This window comes from Neophocaena asiaeorientalis, unplaced genomic scaffold, assembly GCF_003031525.2.
Source record: "Neophocaena asiaeorientalis asiaeorientalis breed wild unplaced genomic scaffold, Neophocaena_asiaeorientalis_V1.1 scaffold432, whole genome shotgun sequence".
NCBI lineage: Eukaryota > Metazoa > Chordata > Mammalia > Artiodactyla > Phocoenidae > Neophocaena > Neophocaena asiaeorientalis.
In genome coordinates, this window is record NW_020174549.1 from 1,784,649 (window position 1) to 1,808,012 (window position 23,364).

Sequence of the window (23,364 nt, forward strand, 5' to 3'; positions counted from 1 at the left end):
GTGTGTGTGTGTGTTGGAGGGACATGGTTTGGTGGTGGTTATAAGTGATATTTGCAAAGACTGCATGGTCTATTGATTTTTTTTTTTGCGGTACGCGGGCCTCTCATCGCTGCGGCCTCTCCCGTTGTGGAGCACAGGCTCCGGATGCGCAGGCTCAGCGGCCATGGCTCACAGGCCCAACCGCTCCGCGGCATGTGGGATCTTCCCGGACCGGGGCACGAACCCGTGTCCCCCGCATCGGCAGGCGGACACTCAACCACTGCGCCACCAGGGAAGCCCTGTCTATTGATTTTTAATCTAGCTATTTATTGCCATTTAGAGGTGGTATGACCCTGCAGTGTGGCAAAGATACAAGACAGGCTTTAAACATGTTATAGAAAAATATCAACGTTGTCACTTTGTCTGTGATCTAAAGCATACAATGCTCATTCTCATCAATGACAGTGAATACCTATGTTTAGACAATGACTAGGCACCTCAATTGTGAGTTGAGTTGTCATACAGCTATTGGCAAAAGCTTAGCTTACGAGTTGATACATCTGTGATATAGTCAAAGAGAGTATTATTCATTCCTTCCATTGGGCTCCCTGAACTGATCCCTATGGCAAACCTGAGTCACAGGTAATGTCTTAGGCAGAAAACCTTCGCTTAAAGCAAATAGCTCCTGTCTTCTCAATGAAATAGATGTCTTTGTCATCTGTTGGTGAGAGGTCAGGAGAACCTTTGCGGGCAATTGAATATAAAGAAAACTAGGAATGAACTGAGTATTGACGTGGAGTCATGGATTCCCCACCCTAAGGGAGCATGATTCAGGTGGAGCCATGAGCACTGACTAATCAGAACTGGTCATCTTGTTGAAGTGGGGTGCTGGTAGTGTCCTGCTACGCCAAGACTGAACCCTTAGTTGTTGGACCATAAGGAATCTGGGGGAGGGAACTCCCGAAGGAGGTCTGAGGGTAGTTGGAGTAGCGATGGGGGTGGGGACCTCGAGGGTCTCAGGAAACAGCTCTTTAGCAAGCAGTGTGGAAGCCTTCCAAAATTTTAACAGTTGGGATGGCCACACTAGTGTATAGCCACCTGAATGGGTGAGCTTTCCTAAGGAGAGAGTGGAGAAAAGAAGAGGAGAGAAGAAAAAAAGAGGATTTAGGATAGAACCAAAATCAAGAACATTTAGTGCCAGAAAAATATAAGCAGTATTCAAAGGAAAAGTAGTACCACAAAGTAGTGAAGTACTTAAATGTACTCTGTCTTTGGAATCACACCTTCATTCTTCAGCAAAAGAGAACATCCCAACTTCCTTACTTGGTGTTCTTACTGCCCCACATGCTGAAAGAAAGCCTGCTTGTGGGTACCTCCCAACCTCTTTACCCTCAGAACCCCCAGATCAGCTTCCCCACGATGTCCCACTAGCCTAGACTACCTATTATAGTCAATCTCGGACAGCATTTATAGGTGTGATCCAACATAAAAGATTAACAGACATGTGAGAACAACCATGAACATGAAGAAAGAAAATCAGAATAAAATAAAAACTTAGCCTGAAGAAAACAGAAATAAAGCAGGTGAAATAAGAAAATGCTTTAAAAAATGCATTAATAGTATCCTTAGATGAGTGAATGTTGCATCATACATATAAAGCTGGCTATGAAGAAAAGGAGCAGTCAGGGAAAAAATAATACCTAGAATTTAAAAATACAGGTTTTTAAGATCAAAGTACAGAATATAAGGTCAGAATAGCAGAATGGTCATACTAAAGACCAAATTCATGATATAGAAGGAAAAGCCAAATAAATCTCCTAAAAGTAGCATATCAAGATAGATATGTAGGAAATATGAGGAGAAACAATTGGAGTACAAAATAAAGACTTTCAGCCACACAAACACTCAGAAAATACATCTCACGTGCTCACACTGAAAAGAAGCAACAAACCACTTCCTCCAGCAAAACAATAACAATAAAACTGAAAGATAAAAGATGTAAGAAATAATGATAAAATCAACAACAAAAACTCATAATAAACGTTCCGGGTGGAACTGGATTCCACCGTGCTTTGTATGGTGCCAATATGCATGTTTCTGTGATTTTTCCCATCAGTACTGTGATGTCAGAGAGGAGAAAGTAAAGGTTACTTCATTACAAGGTTAAGAGTTTGCAAGCAGCAGGTGCTATAGCACAGGGGATCATGAGATTTGAGGGTGCTGGTAAGGGCTGCGAGATGATGCCACACTAGGTAAGACAGAGAACAAAGTGAAGAGAGAATTGGATGAAGTGCCCATTGGCGGTCGATGGAACAGAGACCCCCCCACCAATGGAGTTAAGGCAGGAGAACATGACCATGATGGTGATCGTATGGAATGGGAGGAAGGGTGTGAGAGAGCTAGACTCTGTGCTTAGCTGAGAAGGAGACAGATGGAGTTTGTGCCTTCTGTTTGGAGGCAAATCATGAGTGTGGGAAACTAGGTTCCTCATCGGACAGAGCTGGAAATACAAATGTCCATGTTCAGGATGTGACCTACTGGGGTTTAAGATTTGAAATACAGTCCATTTCCTAGGGGTGACAAGGTCATAGATTGGGTAGACTGATAAAGAGTTAAGGCAAACATCACTGGACTTGTGAAGGTCAACGAGCTATAGGATGAAGTGGACAGTGGCTCTGAATCATGGCTGTTGAAATCGCTTAGGATAATGGCAGGAGTAGGAATGGATAGAAATTTAATAAATCTGGAATCAAAATCTTTGAGAAATATGGGAGAGGACCTAGAAGTGAGTAGCTGACTTGATGGATAGAGTTAGAGAGAATGTCAAAATGGCAAAAGCCCTCATGAGAGGGAAGGTTTTGCCCAGGAATACAAAATATAATGGCTTAAAAGCCACAGTGAAACATCAGTACATGCTAACCTTGTTGACATGAAGTGGGGACGAAATAGCCTCCCTTTAAGCAGAAAAGTCACTCAAGTTTGAAAAGTCGCTCAAGAAAATCAAGTTTGAAACAAGGCAAAAGGTTAGAAGAAGTGTCTGCAAAGAGGTTTTAGATTAAAAGGGTGTTTGGTTGTCATGAAACTGTTTTGAAGGTATGGGGTAAAGATTCTAAAGGGAAGCTCCTGGTGAAAGATGTCAGGGTGGCGCAAATAAAGAGACATATAAAGGCATGAAAATGGGAGACGGTAGAGAACAATGAGGCTTGCCTGTAGGATGGTGGTTGATGGCAGGAATAAGAGGTGTGGGACTGTCTCAAGGTTGTGATTTGAACTTGAACTTGTCTGGCTGCCTGAACATACAGGTATGCGGGAGGCTCTATTTACTACCTGCTTCAAAATGTACCAAGTCAGCTTTGAAATCAATGGATGATTCTCTTTCCTACTCACTCATCTTCACTTGCAGAGCTCCACAGCTCTCGGCAGCTCCTCCCACGCCATTGTTGGCTATGCAGCAGTAAATGCCGTCATCGCTGTCTTCCACGCTCAGGATGGTGAAGAGCTGACCGTTCTCCCGAATGCTGTACCGGGTGTCAAAGAGCCTGTGGGTCGCAGAGCATTATGGCAGGTTAGGGCCCCATCTGTGATGTTTTGGCTATGATTAAATGATCACACAGATGGCTTACCAATGGAGGAAGTAGACTAAAAGTAAGAGGAAATTCGATTGAGTTCTGAATAACAGAATAAGCTTATTTGGGAATTGAAAGCTAACATTATATTCTAATCTTTCCTAGGCTCCAATAATCAGAGCAGTGTCGAGTCCTTCAAAAATAACTTCAAAAGGTGATGTCTGTTGATGAGACCAAACATAAAATCATTTATTTAGGAAAGTGTATATCATTACCCAAGATATGAGTTCTGCCCCATATTTACTGGGAAGTAGCAGCTAGATAATGAAAACACACACACACACACATAAGTGCGACTAGCAGAAAGGGATAAACAGTGACTCACTACTGTATATAAAACAGATAAACAGCAAGGACCTGCTGTATAGCACAGGGAAATATATTCAATATCTTGTAATAACCTATAAGGGAAAAGAATCTGAAAAAGAGCATGTGTGTGTATGTGTGTGTGTGTGTGTGTGTGTATGTATATATGAACCGAATCTCTTTGCTATACACCTGAAACTAATACATTGTAAATCAACTATACCTCAATTTTAAAAAATGGAAAAAAAAGAAAGAGTTAAATATTTATAGAAGTAACTACCACTTAACTATTTGTTCATTCATTAATCAAATGTTTGTTGAGTGCCTAACAAGTGCCAGGCACAGTTCTAGTTCCCTGGGATACATAAGGAAGCAAAAAAGGTTCAAACTGTAGAAATACAGGTTTTACATATATTATCTCACTAAATGACGTGCAACGTGAATGTTAAGAAGGGAATTAGGACAAAAGAAAGAGATTTGAGAGGAAGCGTCAACCTAAAAGTGAGTTTTATGACCAAATATCCTTTACGCTAAATCCGTATATTAGGCAGAGTAAAGCACCCCACCCCCAGCAAAGATCCATGTCTGAATCCCCAGAACCTGTGAATATGTTACCTTACATGGCAAAAGGGATTTTGCAGATGTCAAGGATCTTAAAATAGAGTATCCTGGATTATCCAGAGGGACCCAATGTAATCATTAGGGTCCTTAAAAGATGGAAGAGGGAAGCAGGAGGATCAGAGGATGAGCGGTGACGGTGGAGGCAGAGTATGGAGTGACACAGCTGCTGGCTTTGAAAATGCAGGAAGGAGCCAAGAAGCACAGGCAGCTCCGAGAAGCTAGGGAAGGCAAGAAATCAGACTTTCCTCTGGAGCCTCCAGAAAGCATGCAGCCCCGCCAACACCTGGATTTTCGCCCAAAGAGCCCTATTTCAGACTTCTGAACTCCGAAACTGGGAGATAATAAATTTGTGTTGTTTCAAGCCACGAAGTGTACGGTAATTTGTTACAGTAGAAATGGGAAAAACTAACACGACGTGAAAACAAAACCTGTAAAGGGAATGGAATTTTGATTTTTCTAATTCAATGGGTGGCTCCCATCACACACTGATCTTAAAAAGGAAAAAAGGGATAGAGTAATTTTTGGTCTAATGTGACTAAGGATAATATAATCACTGGGTAGTTCATTAAATCACATCAAATAACTGAGGATAGCCATGATATTCACTCTCATGTAATTTTTGCTTTGTTTTTTGCTAAGTATAAGTTTTCATGGAAAATATGAATATTGGAATATCTTACAGATGTGCTTGTGGACCAAGAGTCCAGCCACTCTGTGAAATATAAACTTCCAAGATTTATAATCTGTTGTATCACTGCTGCTTAATTCAAGTACATAAGTTGCTTTTAGATTGTGAGGGACACAAGTATTTATAATTTTCAAAATATAAATTGTTCTTTTTTATCGAAGTATACTTGATTTACAATATTATATTAGTTTCAGGTGTACACAGCATAGTGATTCAGTATTTTTACAGATTATACTCCATTAAAAGTTATTACAAGATAATGGCTATGATTCCCTGTGCTGTACAATATAACCTTGTTGCTCATCTATTTTCTACATAATAGTACGTATCTCTTAATCCCATATGCCTAATTTGCCCCTCCCCCATCCCTCTCCCCTTTGGTAACCACTAGTTTGTTTTCTATGTGAATCAGTTTCTGTTTTGCATATACATTCGTTTGTATTAATTTTTAGATTCCATATGTAGGTGGTATCATACAGTATTTGTTGTTCTCCATCTGACTTATTTCACTAAGCATAATATTCTCTAAGTCCATATGTGCTGCTGCAAATGGCAGAATTTCATTCTTTTTTATGGCTAAGATTCCATTCTAAATATATACCACATCTTCTTTACCCATTCATCTGTTACGGACACATGGGTTGCTTCCATATCTAGGCTATTGTAAATAGTACTGCTATGAATTTGGGGTGCATATATCTTTTCAAATTAGTATTGTCATTTTTTCTGGATATATACCCCAGAGTGGAATTGCTGGATCATATAATACTTTATTTTTAGCTTTTTTTTTAATTTTTTTTTTTTTTTGTAGTTACACGGGCCTCTCACTGTTGTGGCCTCTCCCGTTGCGGAGCACAGGCTCCAGACGCGCAGGCTCAGCGGCCATGGCTCACAGGCCCAGCCGCTCCGCGGCATGTGGGATCTTCCCGGACCGGGGCACGAACCCGTGTCCCCTGCATCGGCAGGCGACCTCTCAACCACTGCACCACCAGGGAAGCCCCTATTTTTAGCTTTTTGAGGAGCCTCCATACTGTTTTACATAGAGGCCACACCACTTACATTCCCACCAGTAATGTACAAGTGTTTCATTTTCTGCACATCCTCTCCAACATTTGTTATTTGTAGACTTATGATAGCTGACTGGTGAGAGGTGATGTCTTATTTTTGTTTTTTCTGATAATTAGTGATGTTGAACATTTTTTGTGTGCCTGTTGGCCATCTGTATGTCTTCTTTGGAAGGATGTCTATTCAGGCCTTTTGCCCATTTTTTAATTGGGTTTTCCCTTGCTGTGTTTTCCCTTGCTGTGCAAAAGCTTTCAAGTTTAATTAGGTCCTCTTTGTTTATTTTTGCTTTTATTTCTTTTGCCTTAGGAGACAGATTCAAAAACATATTGCTATGATTTATGTCGAAGAGAAATTTTTCAGAACTGTTTTAGATTTATAGAAAAATTGGAAAGGTAGTATAGAGAATTCACATATACCCCCTACATCCAGTTTCCCACATCTTAGGTAAGTATGGTACATTTGTTACAGGTAATGAATCACCATTGATACATTATTAACTAAAGTCATAGTTTATTCAGATTTGTTTTGTTTTTACCTAATGTCTTTTTCTGTTGCATAATCTCTTCCAGGATACTACATTTAATTTATTTGTCTCATTTCCTTAGGCTCCTTCTAGCTTTGACATTTTCTATGACTTTCCTTGCTTTTGATGACTTGACAGTTTTGAAGAGTACTGATCAAATATTTTGTAGGATGCTCCTCTATTGGAATTTGTCATATGCTTTTATCATGATTAAATTGGGTTTATGGCTTTTGGGAGGAAGACCACAGGTAGAGTGCCATTTCATCACATCATAACAAGGGTACTACTATCAATATAATTTCTCACTATTGATATTGACCTTTATCACCTGGCTGAGGTAGTGCTTGTCAAGTATCTCCTGTGTAAAGTTATTCATTATTCCTCAAGAAGCACTCAATTGTATTTTCAAAACATAATTTCTTCCTATTTCACATATCCTTTGACTAACAACTATCTGAACCTGTTGCTCCATTTATTTCTTATTTACTTGTAACATATTTTTTGCCATACAATAAAGGGAAGATTTAAATTTATTAAAAGTAATTTTATTCATAGTATTATAAGCCAAGTTAGAATATTTATGGTTTCCTGAACCAGACTTATAATGTTGATTTTCTTTGCATGATTTCAAAAAAACTCATTGGTTGTCTATTTCTTCACCTACTTACAATATTGGTAGATAAACACATGAGAGGATTATAGGGCAATATTTTTCAAAGCTAGTTGACAACGTAGGCAACAAACTTCCTTCTTGGACAAGTTAAAAGACGATGATGGGGAGAGTAGTCTTTGAATATTGACTTTTGAATACTGAATGCTATCTAACAACTATTATAATTTCAAAGTAGAGAAGAATATAAATAATATCTCAGTGTATAAGCAACAATAATATATTACATCATGTTGTAATATAAAACTATTTATAACTTCTACCATAATAGTATCACAGGTACTTTATTATCACTGTTATTCATGATGTATATTAAATGACGTTTTCCTATATTGTTTAGGAAGTCAAGTTTATTATAGAAGACAAAGACATAAGATGGATAAAACTCATAAAAAGTGTTAAGCATATAAATTGTAAAGCTAGTAACTTATGAGATATTGGTAAAATGACTTGTAAGTAGAGATAAAAAGTAAGCTACTGACTTATGAAATATAGGCAGAATTGATAAATTGTGTTGAATATAAGTAGTAAATAAAATTGCAACCTACTAAACACAGATGGAATAAATTAAAAATATGATGGAACAAAGAAGAGCATTATTTATGGTAGGAAGAGATGGAAAGACAAGTTCATAATTCTGCCACCTCTAGACTGACAACTTTGTCACCTTGAAAACAACCACCCACTGGTGATCTGCAGTATGGCCCCATTATGGTCCCCAGAGCTGTATCCAGGAAACACAGTTAAAATCCATGGCTGTTGAGCAGGCTAATTGGCAAGCTCCGGCCAGGTATATTTATCCCTGCATCCCTCCAACAGGGCAAATATATATCATTGGCTTCAGGAACCCTCCACCTGTGGGCCCTTGCTCAACCTCAACTCTATTTCTTGTAAGAACACCACAGTGGGGACATCTGAGGCACAGAGGGAGGAGAGACTGGACATATAAACATTAAGTAAACCAAGATTCCTAAGTATATTAACTTACCCTATTTCTTTCCCCTTCTTTCTATCTATGTATTTTATTAAGATCTTTATTGGAGTAAAACTGCATTCCAATGTTTTGTTAGTTTCTGCTGTATAACAAAGTGAATCAGCTATATATATACATATATCCCCATATCCCCTCCCTCTTGCATCTCCTTCCCACCCTCCCTATCCCACCCCTCGAGGTGGTCACAAAGCAGCGAGCTGATCTCCCTGTGCTATGCAGTTGCTTCCCACTAGCTACCTATTTTACATTTGGTAGTGTATATATGTCAATACTACTCTCTCACTTCATCCCAGCTTACCCTTCCCCCTCCCTGTGTCCTCAAGTCCATTCCTACATCTGTGTCTTTATTCCTGTCCTTTCCCTAGGTTCATCAGAACCATTTTTCTTTTTTTTTTAGATTCCATATATATATGTTAGCATACGGTATTTGTTTTTCTCTTTCTGACTTACTTCACTCTGTATGACAGACGCTAGGTCCATCCACCTCACTACAAATAACTCAATTTCATTTCTTTTTATGGCTGAGTAATATTCCATTGTATATATGTGCCATTCCTTTTCACAGGCTGCAGTTTCGTAGCTCCCATTGCTTTTGGTGTCTGCCCCCAGTCGGTAAGGTTCAGTGACTTGTGTAGGCTTCCTGGTGGAGGGGACTGGTTCCTGTGTTCTGGTGGATGGGGCTCTATCTTGTCTTTCTGTTGGGCAGAGCTGTGTCCAGTGGTGTGTTTTGGGGTGTCGTTAACTTAGTGTGATTTTAGGCAGCCTCCCTGCTAATGGGTGTGCTTGTGTTCCTGTCTTGCTAGTTGTGTGGCATGGGGTATCCAGACTGGAGCTTGCTGGCCATTGGGTGGAGCTGGGTCTTAGCATTGGGACAGAGATCTCTGGGATACCTCTCGCCAATTGATATTACATGGGGCCTGGAGGTCTCTGGTGGTCCAATGTCCTGAACTCAGCACAACAGGCCAGAGCACCAAGACCCTGTCAGCCACACGGCTTAGGGAAGCGTTCAGCCAAACAGAAACATCGCGAACAGAGCGCACACCTATAGAAACCCTCTGGTAGTTTCCATTCCTTTCTCTATCTATGTATTTTAAATTTATTTAATAAACTGTATTTCAGGCATCTTAATTTGGTCTGTGAGCCTTCCTATTCCAGGACTTCTGGGATAGCTTGCCTGGTAGAGTACTTGAAGGCTTCTGCAGCCCAGGATAGTTTCCCACATTACAACATATATAGTAGAAGGAAATGATAAATTTCAATTGGAGCTTAGTGAAAACAAAGATGTAATTTTTCCCCATCCAAGTTAATGGATGTGGAGTTCAAGTTCAAGTTTGTGGAGGAGTTAAATGCTCTAGTCCTAAGGCAAGCTATGTGGCCTGCTAGAAAGCCAGTGGTTATATTTGTTACAGATTTTTAGAGTATTTTTGATCAGATAGTTATTGTAATGGGGAAAGGATAGCCTCACCTTTATGTGCCAAGTAGAAATTTTATCTGTTTGAGAGGCTACCTCACTATATACATCAAGAGTCCTTTCTGACTTTCAAAAGAAAAAGTCATGGTCACCTAGAGGTCAGATTCCTAGACCACATGCATCACTTGATTGAGATATTAGAAGTACAGGAAATGAGGCTAGTCCCTATTAACTCCCCAGAGTGTCCTGGAACATGTACCCCCAGAATTAGGATATCATGGTGTTTCCTAATTACTGTGAAACTTCTTCTAGGTCCTAACCTGGGATCCATGAAATAACCCTGACTTCCCCATATCAGTTAAATCACTTTATGTTGGGCAATTCTCTCAACCTCACTGAAGTTCAGATCTTACATTTATAAAATGAGGAAATTTGCATTTTACGTATTCTAGAAGGTGAACTTTAGTACTGCCAGAGCTGTGATTACATTTATGACGAAGATAAATCACAAGGCAGCCTTGGGCGTTCTTGCTGGAAAAAGGCAGAATACTTACTTAATGAGAATTTTATTTCTGGTCCAGGAAATTTCAGGCTGAGGATAGGATTCCACTGCACACATGAAAGTAGCCACTTCTTCAACTAAGGCATCCACTGTTTCAAGAGGAGTGGTGATGACAGGGGCTGAAAGGAGAGGAGCAATCAAACGAGAGCATTCTACGGTACTGCTTACTAACTCTTCTGTAAGTAGTCAGAGGCCACCACATACCTGAATGAGAATGACATTTCCCCATAGTAGAAATTTGCCAAAAGGAAGGAAAAATTTTGTGCAGAGGATTTTGTTGCTACTTCTAAAGTAGGCATTTGAGATCAAAAGAGAAGGCTCTCGGGAGAGTCGGACTTAGATTTATTATATATGGGTAGAGGCAGATCCAGGTTTTGTGAAGTCCAAAGTTATATAATTTAGGTGTCCTTTTTAAGAAAAAGTATATAAAATTATTAATACAAAATGTCTGTTGCCTCCCTAACACCAATCAACTTGAAGGGAAGTGTCACTGAAGGGAAGTCAAAGTGAAAAGAGAAAGCAATCTTAACAATTCCTGTTGAAAAACAATTTTCCCCAAACTTTGTTAAAACATATGTTTATATGAACACATTGCTAGAAACCACCAGAGGTCTTAGAAGGGGGCTCCTGTAAATGAGAGGCTTTGAAGGTGAAGATTCATCAGATTTATAAAGAATTCACATCTGCATTATGAGTAGATTAGAAAAAGACCCAATAATAAAAAGACAACCCAAACAACAAATGAGCAAAGGATCTGAACTGACCTGTCTCCAAAGAATGTATACGGATGGACAACAAGCATGTAAAAAGATGCTCAACATCATTAGCTATTAAGGAAGTGCAAACCAAAACCTCAGTAAGATACTAGTTTACACACACTAGAATGGTTATAATAAAAAAGAAATATAACAACAAATACTGGCAAGGATGTGGAAAAATTAGAACCTTTGTGCATTGTTGGTGGGAACATAAAATGGCACAGCCACTGTGGAAAACAGGATGGTGGTTCCTCAGATAAGCATAGAATTAATATATGATCCAGCAATTCCACTTCTGGATATATGCCCAAAAGAACTGAAAGCAGAGACTCAGGTAGATATTTGTCCACCCACATTCAAAGCAACATTACTCATAGTAGCCAAAAGGTGGAGCAACCCAAGTGCCTGCCAACAGATTAATGGATAAACAAAATGTGGTATATCCATTCAACGAAATATTATTTGACAATAAGAAGAAACAAAGTACTGATACATGCTACAACATGGATGAGACTTGGAAACAATAAACTAAGTGAAAGAAGCCAGTCACAAGAACGACATACTGTACAATTTCATTTATATAAAATATCCAGAATAGTCATTATCTGTAGAGACAGAAAATACATGAGTGATTGTCTAGGAATTGGGTGGAGAGATTAGGGAGTAATCTATGGCTAAGGAATGCAGGATTTCAAATAGGTGTAATAAGAATGTTCTAAAATCGATGATGATGATGAATGCACAGCTCTGTGAACCGTATACTTTACCCAAAGAGACTGGTATGTGAATTATATCTCAATAAAGCTGGGGGTTTTGTTTGTTTGTTTTTGCTTGGTGTGTGTGTGTGTGTGTGTGTGTGTGTGTATGTGTGTGACAAAAAGAAAGACAAAAGGAAGAGAGGCCATAAACATGGTCCCTCTCTCCTCCCACCTCCATGAAATGAGGGTCACCTGGCTTAGAAGAATTGGGGAGGAAAGAGAAGTTAAGAAGGATGAGAATGTGTTGGTAAAGGGATGCACCCCACTTCAATTTACAAATCTGTGAATCCCACCAAAACAAAGGGGTGAGGTCCTGGTCACCTCAAGGGTTTGATGGTGTGAGAAAGTGCCGGCACCTGTATTTGGGTGAGTCTGAAAATCTACCCCATTGTATAATCTGATTTAAAGTAATTATCATCATCACTGCTTTGTTATTATTATTTATCAAAGATTTATTTACGATTTTTCATGGAGCAGGCACTGGGTTGACTAGAAGCAAAAAGATGTGTAAAGCACATCTCTGCCTGGTAAGAGTCCACAATCTAGATGATAAGGTAGGATAGATACATAAAATGATCAGTTATAATAATCAGTTATGCCTGCTATCCTGGCATAATTGTTAATAGTACCCCCATACTCCAAAAATACCTGAGTTTGGACAGTAAATTATATGGTCATTTTAGTTAAAATGCAAGGTGCCTAGGAAAGCCAAGTAAGTAGTGTGAGCAATATGTTAGATGCAGGGTAGGGGGTGACAGCCCCATAAAACAAGAGGAAAAAACTGGCACATTGGTCATTTAAAAATGCATCCAGGGCTTCCCTGGTGGCGCAGTGGTTGAGAGTCCGCCTGCCGATGCAGGGGACGCGGGTTCGTGCCCCGGTCCGGGAGGATCCCACATGCCGTGGAGCGGCTGGGCCCGTGAGCCATGGCCGCTGAGCCTGCGCGTCCGGAGCCTGTGCTCCGCGACGGGAGAGGCCACAACAGTGAGAGGCCCGCGTACAGCCAAAAAAAAAAAAAAAAAAGCATCCCGTATCTAAATGAAACATATTTTTTCATTAAACTCAGTGGCAAACTCATTGGCTGAGAGTAAGGGAAACGGTGGTTGGGAGTGTCCACTTAGCCCATATCTCTTTCGTAAGTGTTATTCTTTTCTTAAGGTCCAGGTTAAGCATCATCTCCTCGCAATCTCCCTGACTTCCTAGATAGAACCAAATGCCCTTTTCTTTAACCTTGGGTCATCCTATATATGTCACTCATAGCACTTGCCACACAGATGCTATTAGAATGATTTATGTCTTTGTCCCACACTCAGTTATAAAATCCTTAAGCTTTGGGTCAGGGACCATGTCTCAGACGTCTCTCTATCTGGAGGGCTAGCACACTGACTAATGTATTGTTTAAATGAACCAAACTCTATTACTGAGGCCTTTATAAAAGGCATAAATTTTTTAAAAGGTTGAGAGAAAGTAGGTGAAAGAAGAAGGCAGAATTTTTAGGTGAAATGACGTCTTTTATATTTTATATCTAGGCAGCAAGGCCCCCCTTTTCCCAACTTTGCACTAAAATGACCATTAATATATACAGAATGCTGTACAAAGAAATAAAGAAATTAAAAGTATTAAAGAATAGTTAAGAGACATAAAAACAGACAGGCACTAATAAACTTCTAATAGAAGTTCCAAAAAAAATAAACTAGAAGAAATGGCACAGAAGTAATATGTAAAGGGATAAATTACTGATCATTTTCAAAAGTGAAAAAAAAAGCAGAAATATTCACATTGAAAGTTTCCACTAAGCATCGAGCCAGATAAAGAAAAATAAATTCATCCTTAGATACACTGGATTAAAACTGTAGAAAATTGAAGATAAAGAAAATCTTAAACCTTACTAGAAAGGAAAGATCAATCACCTTAAGAAGAATGCCAGTTAGGCTAACCTGATATTATTTGGCAACAATTGATACCAAAAGGCAATGGACCAGTATTTTTAAAAGGCTGAGAAAAAAATAACTGTTAGTCTGGAATTCTATAGCCAGCTTAGATAATCATTTTTTTTTAAATGAAGACAAAGTAAATACACAGACAAATACTGAGAGTATTTACCACTGAGACCTTCTCTGAAACAGTTACTAAAAGTATATAAACTCCATGAGAAATAACTTGTACCCAAAAGAAAGGGGCCAGTGATGAGAAACTGTAGTTAGCATAGATGGTGGTAAAATATAATTGCAATTTTAGACACTGTGGAATATATATTTTTTAAAGTCAATAATTTTTGTGTTTATAAAAATGGAACTAGAATTCTAGACAAACAATTATAAGATGAAAGTTTAGGGAAGAAGTTCAGCAGATTTGTTAAAACATCCTAAGTTCTTTACCATAAGCAGGAAGATGACAGAAACACTGAATAACTCTAAACATGGGGAGAAAATATATTGTTAAAATTTCATTAATGCTTACCACTAAAATAATAGATTAAAACCCAAAACTTGCAGAGTAGCAGAAGAAAAAAGAGACTAGAACTGTATCAATTAAAAAAAAAATGATGAAGAAGCAGAAAAGGATAAATAAGCCAAGAGAAGGTATAGTTAACAGAAGACACAAATTAATGTGGAAGAAACATGGCCAAATATATCAGAAATCACAGTAAACACCCATGGTATAAACTGATCTATGGAAAGACAGACACTATCATACAGGATTAAAAAACACAAAAGACATGCCTAAATAAATTAAAACAGAAACATTGGATATAAAGAGAATGGAAAATATATACGAAGTAAACAAAAGAAAGTGATAAAGCAATAAAGTAGTACTAATATAAGAAAAAATGGAATATAAGGTGATAAGTAAGCCTCTAAAGAATGAAGAGAAATACTACTTAATGATAAAAGGAACAATCCATCAGGAAGATACAACAATCATGAAGCTTAATTATTTAAAAATATAGATTCAAACTAAAGTTACTATTACCAGAAGATATTACAATGAAGTTACAGGCTACTAAATTTTTAAAGAAAATTACACACACACACACACACACACACACACGAGAGTGGAAAAATGAATGAGCAGCAAAATGTTATAATCATTTACCTCCTAGTTGTGAGCATTGTGTGGAATTTTGTATTTTTGTTTTGCCATACCTTACAGCAAAGTATTACAGGAAAATACTATATAATATTTTAAAAAATATAAAATTAATATATATTATCTTTGTAATAAAAAATTATAGGACATAAATCAGAAGGCCACAGAAAGGTTAATTTTCCAATGCAGTGGAAGCAAATTTGTAATTGATAACAAAGTTTGAGAAAGTCAGTCTCTTAAGAAAGCAAGCAGATTTTTCTAAACAACTAATGAATGAAATAAGCAATCAGTTGCATAATCACATAGATATTGAGAGATTAAAAAACAAAAAATATTATAGTAAGGTCATGGGATGCAAGTAATGATGGTTAACTGATAGTATTGAATGCTTTCATTGTTTAAAAAGAAAGCCTGTTGAGGAACTAGACGGTAAGAGGTTCTAGCACAGGACTTGAATTCAAATCCCTGCTCCATCACTTACTTCCCACTCACTTAACTAGTTGCCTTGGCATCTTCAGCTGTAGACGGAGATAATAAAACCACCGCATAGGCTTGTCATGAGGATGAAGTAAGTGAATATACATAATGCATTTAACATTGTCCTTGGTCCATATGGAACACTCTGTGTTATTTGATTTCTACAATTTAGAGACAGAAACCTGAACTATCTAGTTGTTCTCCTGGTTTCTGTATTACCTGCAAATTACCAATAATACTTCTAGGAGTCTATCCCAAGGAAATAATCCCCAAATGGAAAGGCATATAGATGAATTTCACTGCACAAAAATGGATTAATTGTACTAAATTGTACTAATTGTGTGAAAGTGGAAGAAGATTTAGGCACACAGCTTTGTCTTCTAGCTGTGGTGTACTGGAGTTGGCTTGTACTGGCTTGCAAGAGTCAAGTGTTAATTTTTCGGAAATTTAACAAGATAATGGAATAGAGCCATTATTAGAAACTAAATTATATAAATTTGATTAGATAAATTGTGTTAAAAACAAAGTAATAATACTCAACATTTATCACTTTCTAATTATTTTTCTATATTTTACTATTATCTATGTTCTTGTGGTTATTTACATCTAATGTCTGTAGAAATTGTAGGTGTGCTACTGTACATCTCCTCCCGACTCAGTGTTTGTTGGTACCTGGAAACTGGCTGTGACTGGAGCATTTATACTACAGCAGTCAACAGATGTAACATATCAGGGCCTTTTTTTCCTCAGAGAGGCAAATGTTCAACATATATTAGCAACTGTATCTAAACAGGATACTATTTACACAGTCACTGCAAATGGTACTTTGAAGATATTGATGATATAAAATATGCTCATGCTTTAGTGGCAGGGAGCAGAATTGCATAAACAATCTTATTATGATATCTTTTTTTAGGATATGTAGAAAAAAATGGAAGAAAATATATCAATATGTTAACAGTCCTGGAAGTGTGGGTGATTTTCTCTTTTAAACTTTTGTATATTTTGTGTTTTCAATATCATTCTTAATATTAAAAATATAGATTCAAACTAAAGTTACTATTACCAGAAGATATTACAATGAAGTTACAGGCTACTAAATTTTTAAAGAAAATTACACACACACACACACACACACACACACACACGAGAGTGGAAAAATGAATGAGCAGCAAAATGTTATAATCATTTACCTCCTAGTTGTGAGCATTGTGTGGAATTTTGTATTTTTGTTTTGCCATACCTTACAGCAAAGTATTACAGGAAAATACTATATAATATTTTAAAAAATATAAAATTAATATATATTATCTTTGTAATAAAAAATTATAGGACATAAATCAGAAGGCCACAGAAAGGTTAATTTTCCAATGCAGTGGAAGCAAATTTGTAATTGATAACAAAGTTTGAGAAAGTCAGTCTCTTAAGAAAGCAAGCAGATTTTTCTAAACAACTAATGAATGAAATAAGCAATCAGTTGCATAATCACATAGATATTGAGAGATTAAAAAACAAAAAATATTATAGTAAGGTCATGGGATGCAAGTAATGATGGTTAACTGATAGTATTGAATGCTTTCATTGTTTAAAAAGAAAGCCTGTTGAGGAACTAGACGGTAAGAGGTTCTAGCACAGGACTTGAATTCAAATCCCTGCTCCATCACTTACTTCCCACTCACTTAACTAGTTGCCTTGGCATCTTCAGCTGTAGACGGAGATAATAAAACCACCGCATAGGCTTGTCATGAGGATGAAGTAAGTGAATATACATAATGCATTTAACATTGTCCTTGGTCCATATGGAACACTCTGTGTTATTTGATTTCTACAATTTAGAGACAGAAACCTGAACTATCTAGTTGTTCTCCTGGTTTCTGTATTACCTGCAAATTACCAATAATACTTCTAGGAGTCTATCCCAAGGAAATAATCCCCAAATGGAAAGGCATATAGATGAATTTCACTGCACAAAAATGGATTAATTGTACTAAATTGTACTAATTGTGTGAAAGTGGAAGAAGATTTAGGCACACAGCTTTGTCTTCTAGCTGTGGTGTACTGGAGTTGGCTTGTACTGGCTTGCAAGAGTCAAGTGTTAATTTTTCGGAAATTTAACAAGATAATGGAATAGAGCCATTATTAGAAACTAAATTATATAAATTTGATTAGATAAATTGTGTTAAAAACAAAGTAATAATACTCAACATTTATCACTTTCTAATTATTTTTCTATATTTTACTATTATCTATGTTCTTGTGGTTATTTACATCTAATGTCTGTAGAAATTGTAGGTGTGCTACTGTACATCTCCTCCCGACTCAGTGTTTGTTGGTACCTGGAAACTGGCTGTGACTGGAGCATTTATACTACAGCAGTCAACAGATGTAACATATCAGGGCCTTTTTTTCCTCAGAGAGGCAAATGTTCAACATATATTAGCAACTGTATCTAAACAGGATACTATTTACACAGTCACTGCAAATGGTACTTTGAAGATATTGATGATATAAAATATGCTCATGCTTTAGTGGCAGGGAGCAGAATTGCATAAACAATCTTATTATGATATCTTTTTTTAGGATATGTAGAAAAAAATGGAAGAAAATATATCAATATGTTAACAGTCCTGGAAGTGTGGGTGATTTTCTCTTTTAAACTTTTGTATATTTTGTGTTTTCAATATCATTCTTAATGGCTGTGAATTATTTTTACCCCAAACTCCAAACTTTATTCGTTAGTTTCTTCTCATTCAACATGCAGATGCAGAAGTGACAGAGTTAACAGACATGATATTATCTTTCCAACGAGGCAACACAAACTCTGTTGAGATCAGTTAAGATCAAAGAAGTAAATCTTAGAATGTCTTGATAAACTTAGACATGGAGAAATACATGAGCTCTTACTAAGAATAGCTTCCCTTAATGTTCAGTGGCATGACAGTTTCATGTGAGATTTGATTCTGTTTTTAATAATTTTAGCATCTAAAACCGATTAAAAACCTGCTATCAGCCATGCATTATACTTTTCATTCATGTTCTCATTTATGTATCACAACAAACGTAAAGGCAGATACTTTTATTATTCCCATTGGCAGATGAGGAATGAAGGCGACGAATTGTTCCACAACTTGTCTAAACAAAACCAAAGCAGGAAGTGATAGAACTGAACTTCAAAGTTAAGTTTGATTTAAAGTACCTATCTTTTAACTCTAAGCTATACCATGTCTTCAGTGTGGTACTAGTTACAGAAAGGGGAAAAACATGATTGACACCAATATCAATATCAATACCTATAGGCAGAGTATAGTCAGTTAAGTCCACTTTGCCCATATTCCAAATTACCCAAACAAATCTGCTTTCAGATTTTTACTGGCACAATCACATAGTTGTATTTAATGACATTTGTTGACTCAGCAGACCGTCTCCTGTTTGCTTTCATTCTACTATCCAGCTTTCATCTCAGCCAGGGCCTGTTTAAACTAGGACACTATTTCTTCCCTCAATCCAAGGACCACATGATCAACAAATACATGAAAATAAACACAATGCTTTTCTGGACCCAAAGAGTAACTTAACTTGAATACTAGCTGCTGAGAAGGATATGATATTACCCTTTTATGGGCTCTAGCACATGGCCATTGACCTACCAACTTCTGATTGACCAGCTGCTGACGGACATAACCAAATGTCTGAATAAACAAAGAAGTCAGGTGTATTTGCTCCTTTCTGTTCTAGTATAATTAGGGCTCAGACTTGGAACACATTCATGCTTTTCTAACATCATGAATACAGTATTGTTTTTTCGGTACGAAAAAACACTTTGGTGTCGGAAATTTTTCAAATCCCCCAAAGAAAGAGGATGTTCAGTATTGCTCATCATTTGGCAAATCTTAGAAACTGACACATTTATTCTGCTGGTGATGTAATCAAACATAAGTTATTTTTTATTATGATGTCTTTGGAACTTGTAAGGTTCATTGATCATCTCAATAATTATTGTTATCTCATTTATTAATACCGTATCATTAATTCTTTGTCACAGAACACACTGTTGGTCCTTGCCTTCAGGAATGACACTGGGGACAGGCAGGTAGGAATTCTGGGTCATCCTGTTAGAATTTCTGAAATGACCTCTCCTGGGGGGCATTCCTTTGGGATTAAGAGATGATTTCATAGGGACTCATCTAAAATGTGCTTGTTCCCCAGAAGTGATCACGCCACCGATCATTGACAGTCCTTAGCACAGTACATAACATTGTAAGTTGAGCACTGGTAGGTCCTTCATCTTAGGAGAAAACTGAGGCTTACAGTGACTCCATGCTTTCCCTAAAGACACACAGAAAGGCATCGGGGACTAGAAAAGGAACTCGATTGTAACATTCTTTTCCAGGCCTGCAACATCCTTGTTTCACTTTCTTCATTATTTGACCTAGACGACACGGTATGTTGCCAGATAATCTCAGCTCCCTTACTCTCTAGTCCTTTAGCTGCACTGACCCTGGAAAGTACCAATCTTGAACTAATCCAACCAGCTGTCTTCACTGCTCATATGTTCATCAAGTATTGTTGGATAAAGTGAAACAACAGTGCAGATCAGGACCATGATGGGCGTGCAGTCTCCAGTCCCAGCGGGTCCTCAGCATGGACATATGGTCCTTCTACATTATCGGATCCACTTCTCTCATCTTCCTGAATGGGACCACTTCCTTGAGGTCCTCTAGGCATCCCTTACTTGTCACTTTCCCCCAATAATCTCACGTCCTATTTCACTGAGAAGTTGCCTACTTCACCTTTCGAAATATGGTAGAAATCTTGCCATTTCTGCTCTTTTTCTGTTCTTTAAGGTCAATAATATTTAAAGCAACTGTGTTTCCGCAAACGTGGAGTGAGTTACTCTTTCAATATACGTTAGTATAAAACATTCATCCGGGACTTGGTGTCCTGGATTTCAATGACAGCTGTGCCTGATCTGACTTAGTCGTATGTCGAATTTGTGAATTCTATCCCTGTAGACATATGATTTAGAAGAAGAAGTTACTAAAATATACCTTAAGTTAAATCACTTGAGACTCAAGAACTTCTAGGTATGGTAGTGATGGGGTAATTTTAAAACTGGAATTTGGACGGGAGTTCTTTGTGCGTAGCATGTTAACAATTTCAGGGCTGCTTACATGAACTACTATACTCCTACAGAAAACCCCACTATACACTTAGTACTCCCTGATAAAGCGTTAAATATTATTGAAGAATGTGGTTAAGGCAAATGTTCAGTGAAATGTTGACTATTTTCGTACATGACAGTTTATAAAATTTTCCGCCTTATGGTTTGATACTGAGCTCATGACTGAAAGTATTACTAGTTGAAATGATTCAGAAAGATAGTGACTTTTCCCTTTGTCTTTGAATATTAGGAATATCAATTGAATTAAAACTATAACGATACACTATTAATTCTACAAAGTTGGTTATTAATTTTATTGAGGAACTCCTATGCCGATGGTTGGAAAAGAACCCATGGAATACTCTTGCAGTATTTTAATTGTGTCAGTTTATTTTGTGATATATTATGCTGCAGACGCTTGATTCATTCACGCTAAGGACTTAGGAAAAAGGTATACCATCTAAAAAGCCTCTTCCCATTATTGCCTTCTGCCAAGAATAGAGAAAACAACTAGAGATATTTTGTGTAGAACAATTTCATTACTTTCAATAGTATTAAAATAATCACATATTAATGTGTTTTTTGGTACCAATATATCCCATGTACTTCAACATTTAAAATTTTAAGGATTGTGTTTTCATGATAATGTTTATTCTCAGAACTGGTAAGTGCAGTTAATGAATGTTTGCTCTTCCAGGCCTGGTGTTTTGGCTAAGGCTGATGTTAAACCCATATTAATTTACATTTTTTAATAATACTCAACTACTCCCTTTGAGTAGGCTAGGCAAAAATATTTTTTTGATTTTACAGTCTAATTAAAGCAGTAAATAAATTATGAACAAATAAACAAGGTTGGGGTAACAATCTGGCTATTTTATTTAGAAGTCAGGGTTTTGGCTTTGTTACATTTACGCCACCATTTTTGAAGTTTTCAAAATAAACAGTGTGCTTCACCTGTAAAGTATGGAAGCTACAAATCTTATCTTTCTAGAATATAAATTAGGCGGTTGGGTTTGGTTTTTCTTTGTGCACGAGATTCTAATTTGGACCAGAAAATCAATTGTCCTGCTCCTTGTAAGACTGGATTTCAGTAAATTTTAGTATTTAACCGTGTCATTTTTATGTAACTTCATGGTTTAGAATAGCACAAATAAATTTATAACAATCCATAAGTCCAGACGTCCAGGTGCTGCCTTTCCGGACATCCGTTGTATGATCAGGAAGTATTAAAATAATCTGAAGCCAATGGTAAGTCTTTCTGGCTATTATTAGCTATTTGGAAAGATCTAGATTCTCTTTTATCTGGAGCTACCTTAAAGTATTAGTTGACAATTAGACATTTAAATACATTTGAAGATATTGTTCTACTCATGTAAAATAGAAAAAGAAAGCAACAAAACAACATAAGTCTATGAAATCCGACTGTTTGTGAAGAAAGCTGTATCTTGTTAGCATGTGAATTTTGACCTTGTGGTTCCAGAAATTCTAATGAACCACAAAATCTAAGCTATGTTTCCCATCTACATACAATATATGTTATTACCTTCACTTATCTATACAATACAAACCTGTTCAGTTCTTTGGTAAAGTAATATGAAGGGAAAATAATGCATTTGAGTGTGTCATAAATCACAGAACCTGTTTTACTCTACTGTAATACATTTAATTTGAAAACTCTGTAGTATCATTCAATCTGCTTTCTCGTGTCTTTGTAAAAAGATTTCAATGAAGCCCCCAGTCACTTCACAAGTCACCTATTTTCCTATCTTTCTTCCTGATTTGAAATACCCTAGTCTCAGTTTCATAATACGCTGGCCAGAAACTGTGGACATTCTTGCTACTGCAACAGGTGTTTGTCAGTTTCTTAAGTTGCTTTCCTTTCCCCTGAGGTGGTGTTATTTCCGGTACATTCCAGAGGCTCTGAAAAAAACCTTTCACAGTCTCTTGCCAAACCAAATCATGGCTCCAGCCTCTAAGTTATTGAGAACCCATTGTTCTTCAGGCTTTTATCTTATAGGCGCTTGTGTGTGTCTTTCTCTAATTCCAATGTGGGAGGAACTAAAATATTGATGAAGAGTTTTGCAAAGCTGAAACTGAAAATGGAAATGATTTTTGTTCAGAAGAAAACACTCTGGATGTCTGGGAGTGCGGTTGATTATATTCCCGGCAAACCTGATGTGAAAAGGTTTTCATCATCCATTTAGACCACCCTGAAGTTTGACATACACATAAACAAACTGACCTCAATAACTTGCAGTCTACCTGCTAATGTTTCCCCATAAGTGAGGGCTCCACGTTCACTGAAAGGCTGAACTTTTTATTGCAGAACTTAAGCAGAGGAGGGATAGCAGTAGAATGGAGACCATCAATCAATTGCTTATTTATACAGTTTTTTCCCTCTCCATATACTGCACCCCTACTTCACCAAGTAAAACCCAAGTGTGCCATAATATGAATGTCATGATCGGAACACACGCATGCACCTCAGAACTATGATAAGGCAAGAGAAGACAAGATTGCTCAAACCAACCTTTTGGAAGTTTCTCAGTCCCGCTGAACGCAACCAAAGTAAGAATATGTACCAGTGGAATGTTGACAAGCTCTCTCATGATTAATCCAGGCTCAGGCAGGAGAAAGTTCTTTCTGGACAACACAAGGAAAATGCACACACCCCC

The 23,364-nt window shown here is 37.4% G+C and overlaps 1 protein-coding gene across 3 annotated transcripts in view; it reads right to left on the reverse strand.

Moving 5' to 3' along the window:
- The window catches only part of MUSK (muscle associated receptor tyrosine kinase), an 88,024-nt gene extending 64,726 nt beyond the window's left edge, over positions 1 to 23,298 (reverse strand). For all 3 annotated transcript variants that reach the window (XM_024757278.1, XM_024757275.1, XM_024757276.1), the window contains exons 1-3: positions 23,220 to 23,298; positions 10,438 to 10,564; positions 3,367 to 3,518 (exon numbers count right to left, since the gene is read on the reverse strand). In XM_024757278.1, the coding sequence (XP_024613046.1) occupies positions 3,367 to 3,518; positions 10,438 to 10,564; positions 23,220 to 23,298 (358 nt within the window). The remainder of the gene's footprint in view (positions 1 to 3,366; positions 3,519 to 10,437; positions 10,565 to 23,219) is intronic.
- Between the last annotated feature and the right edge of the window lie 66 nt (positions 23,299 to 23,364).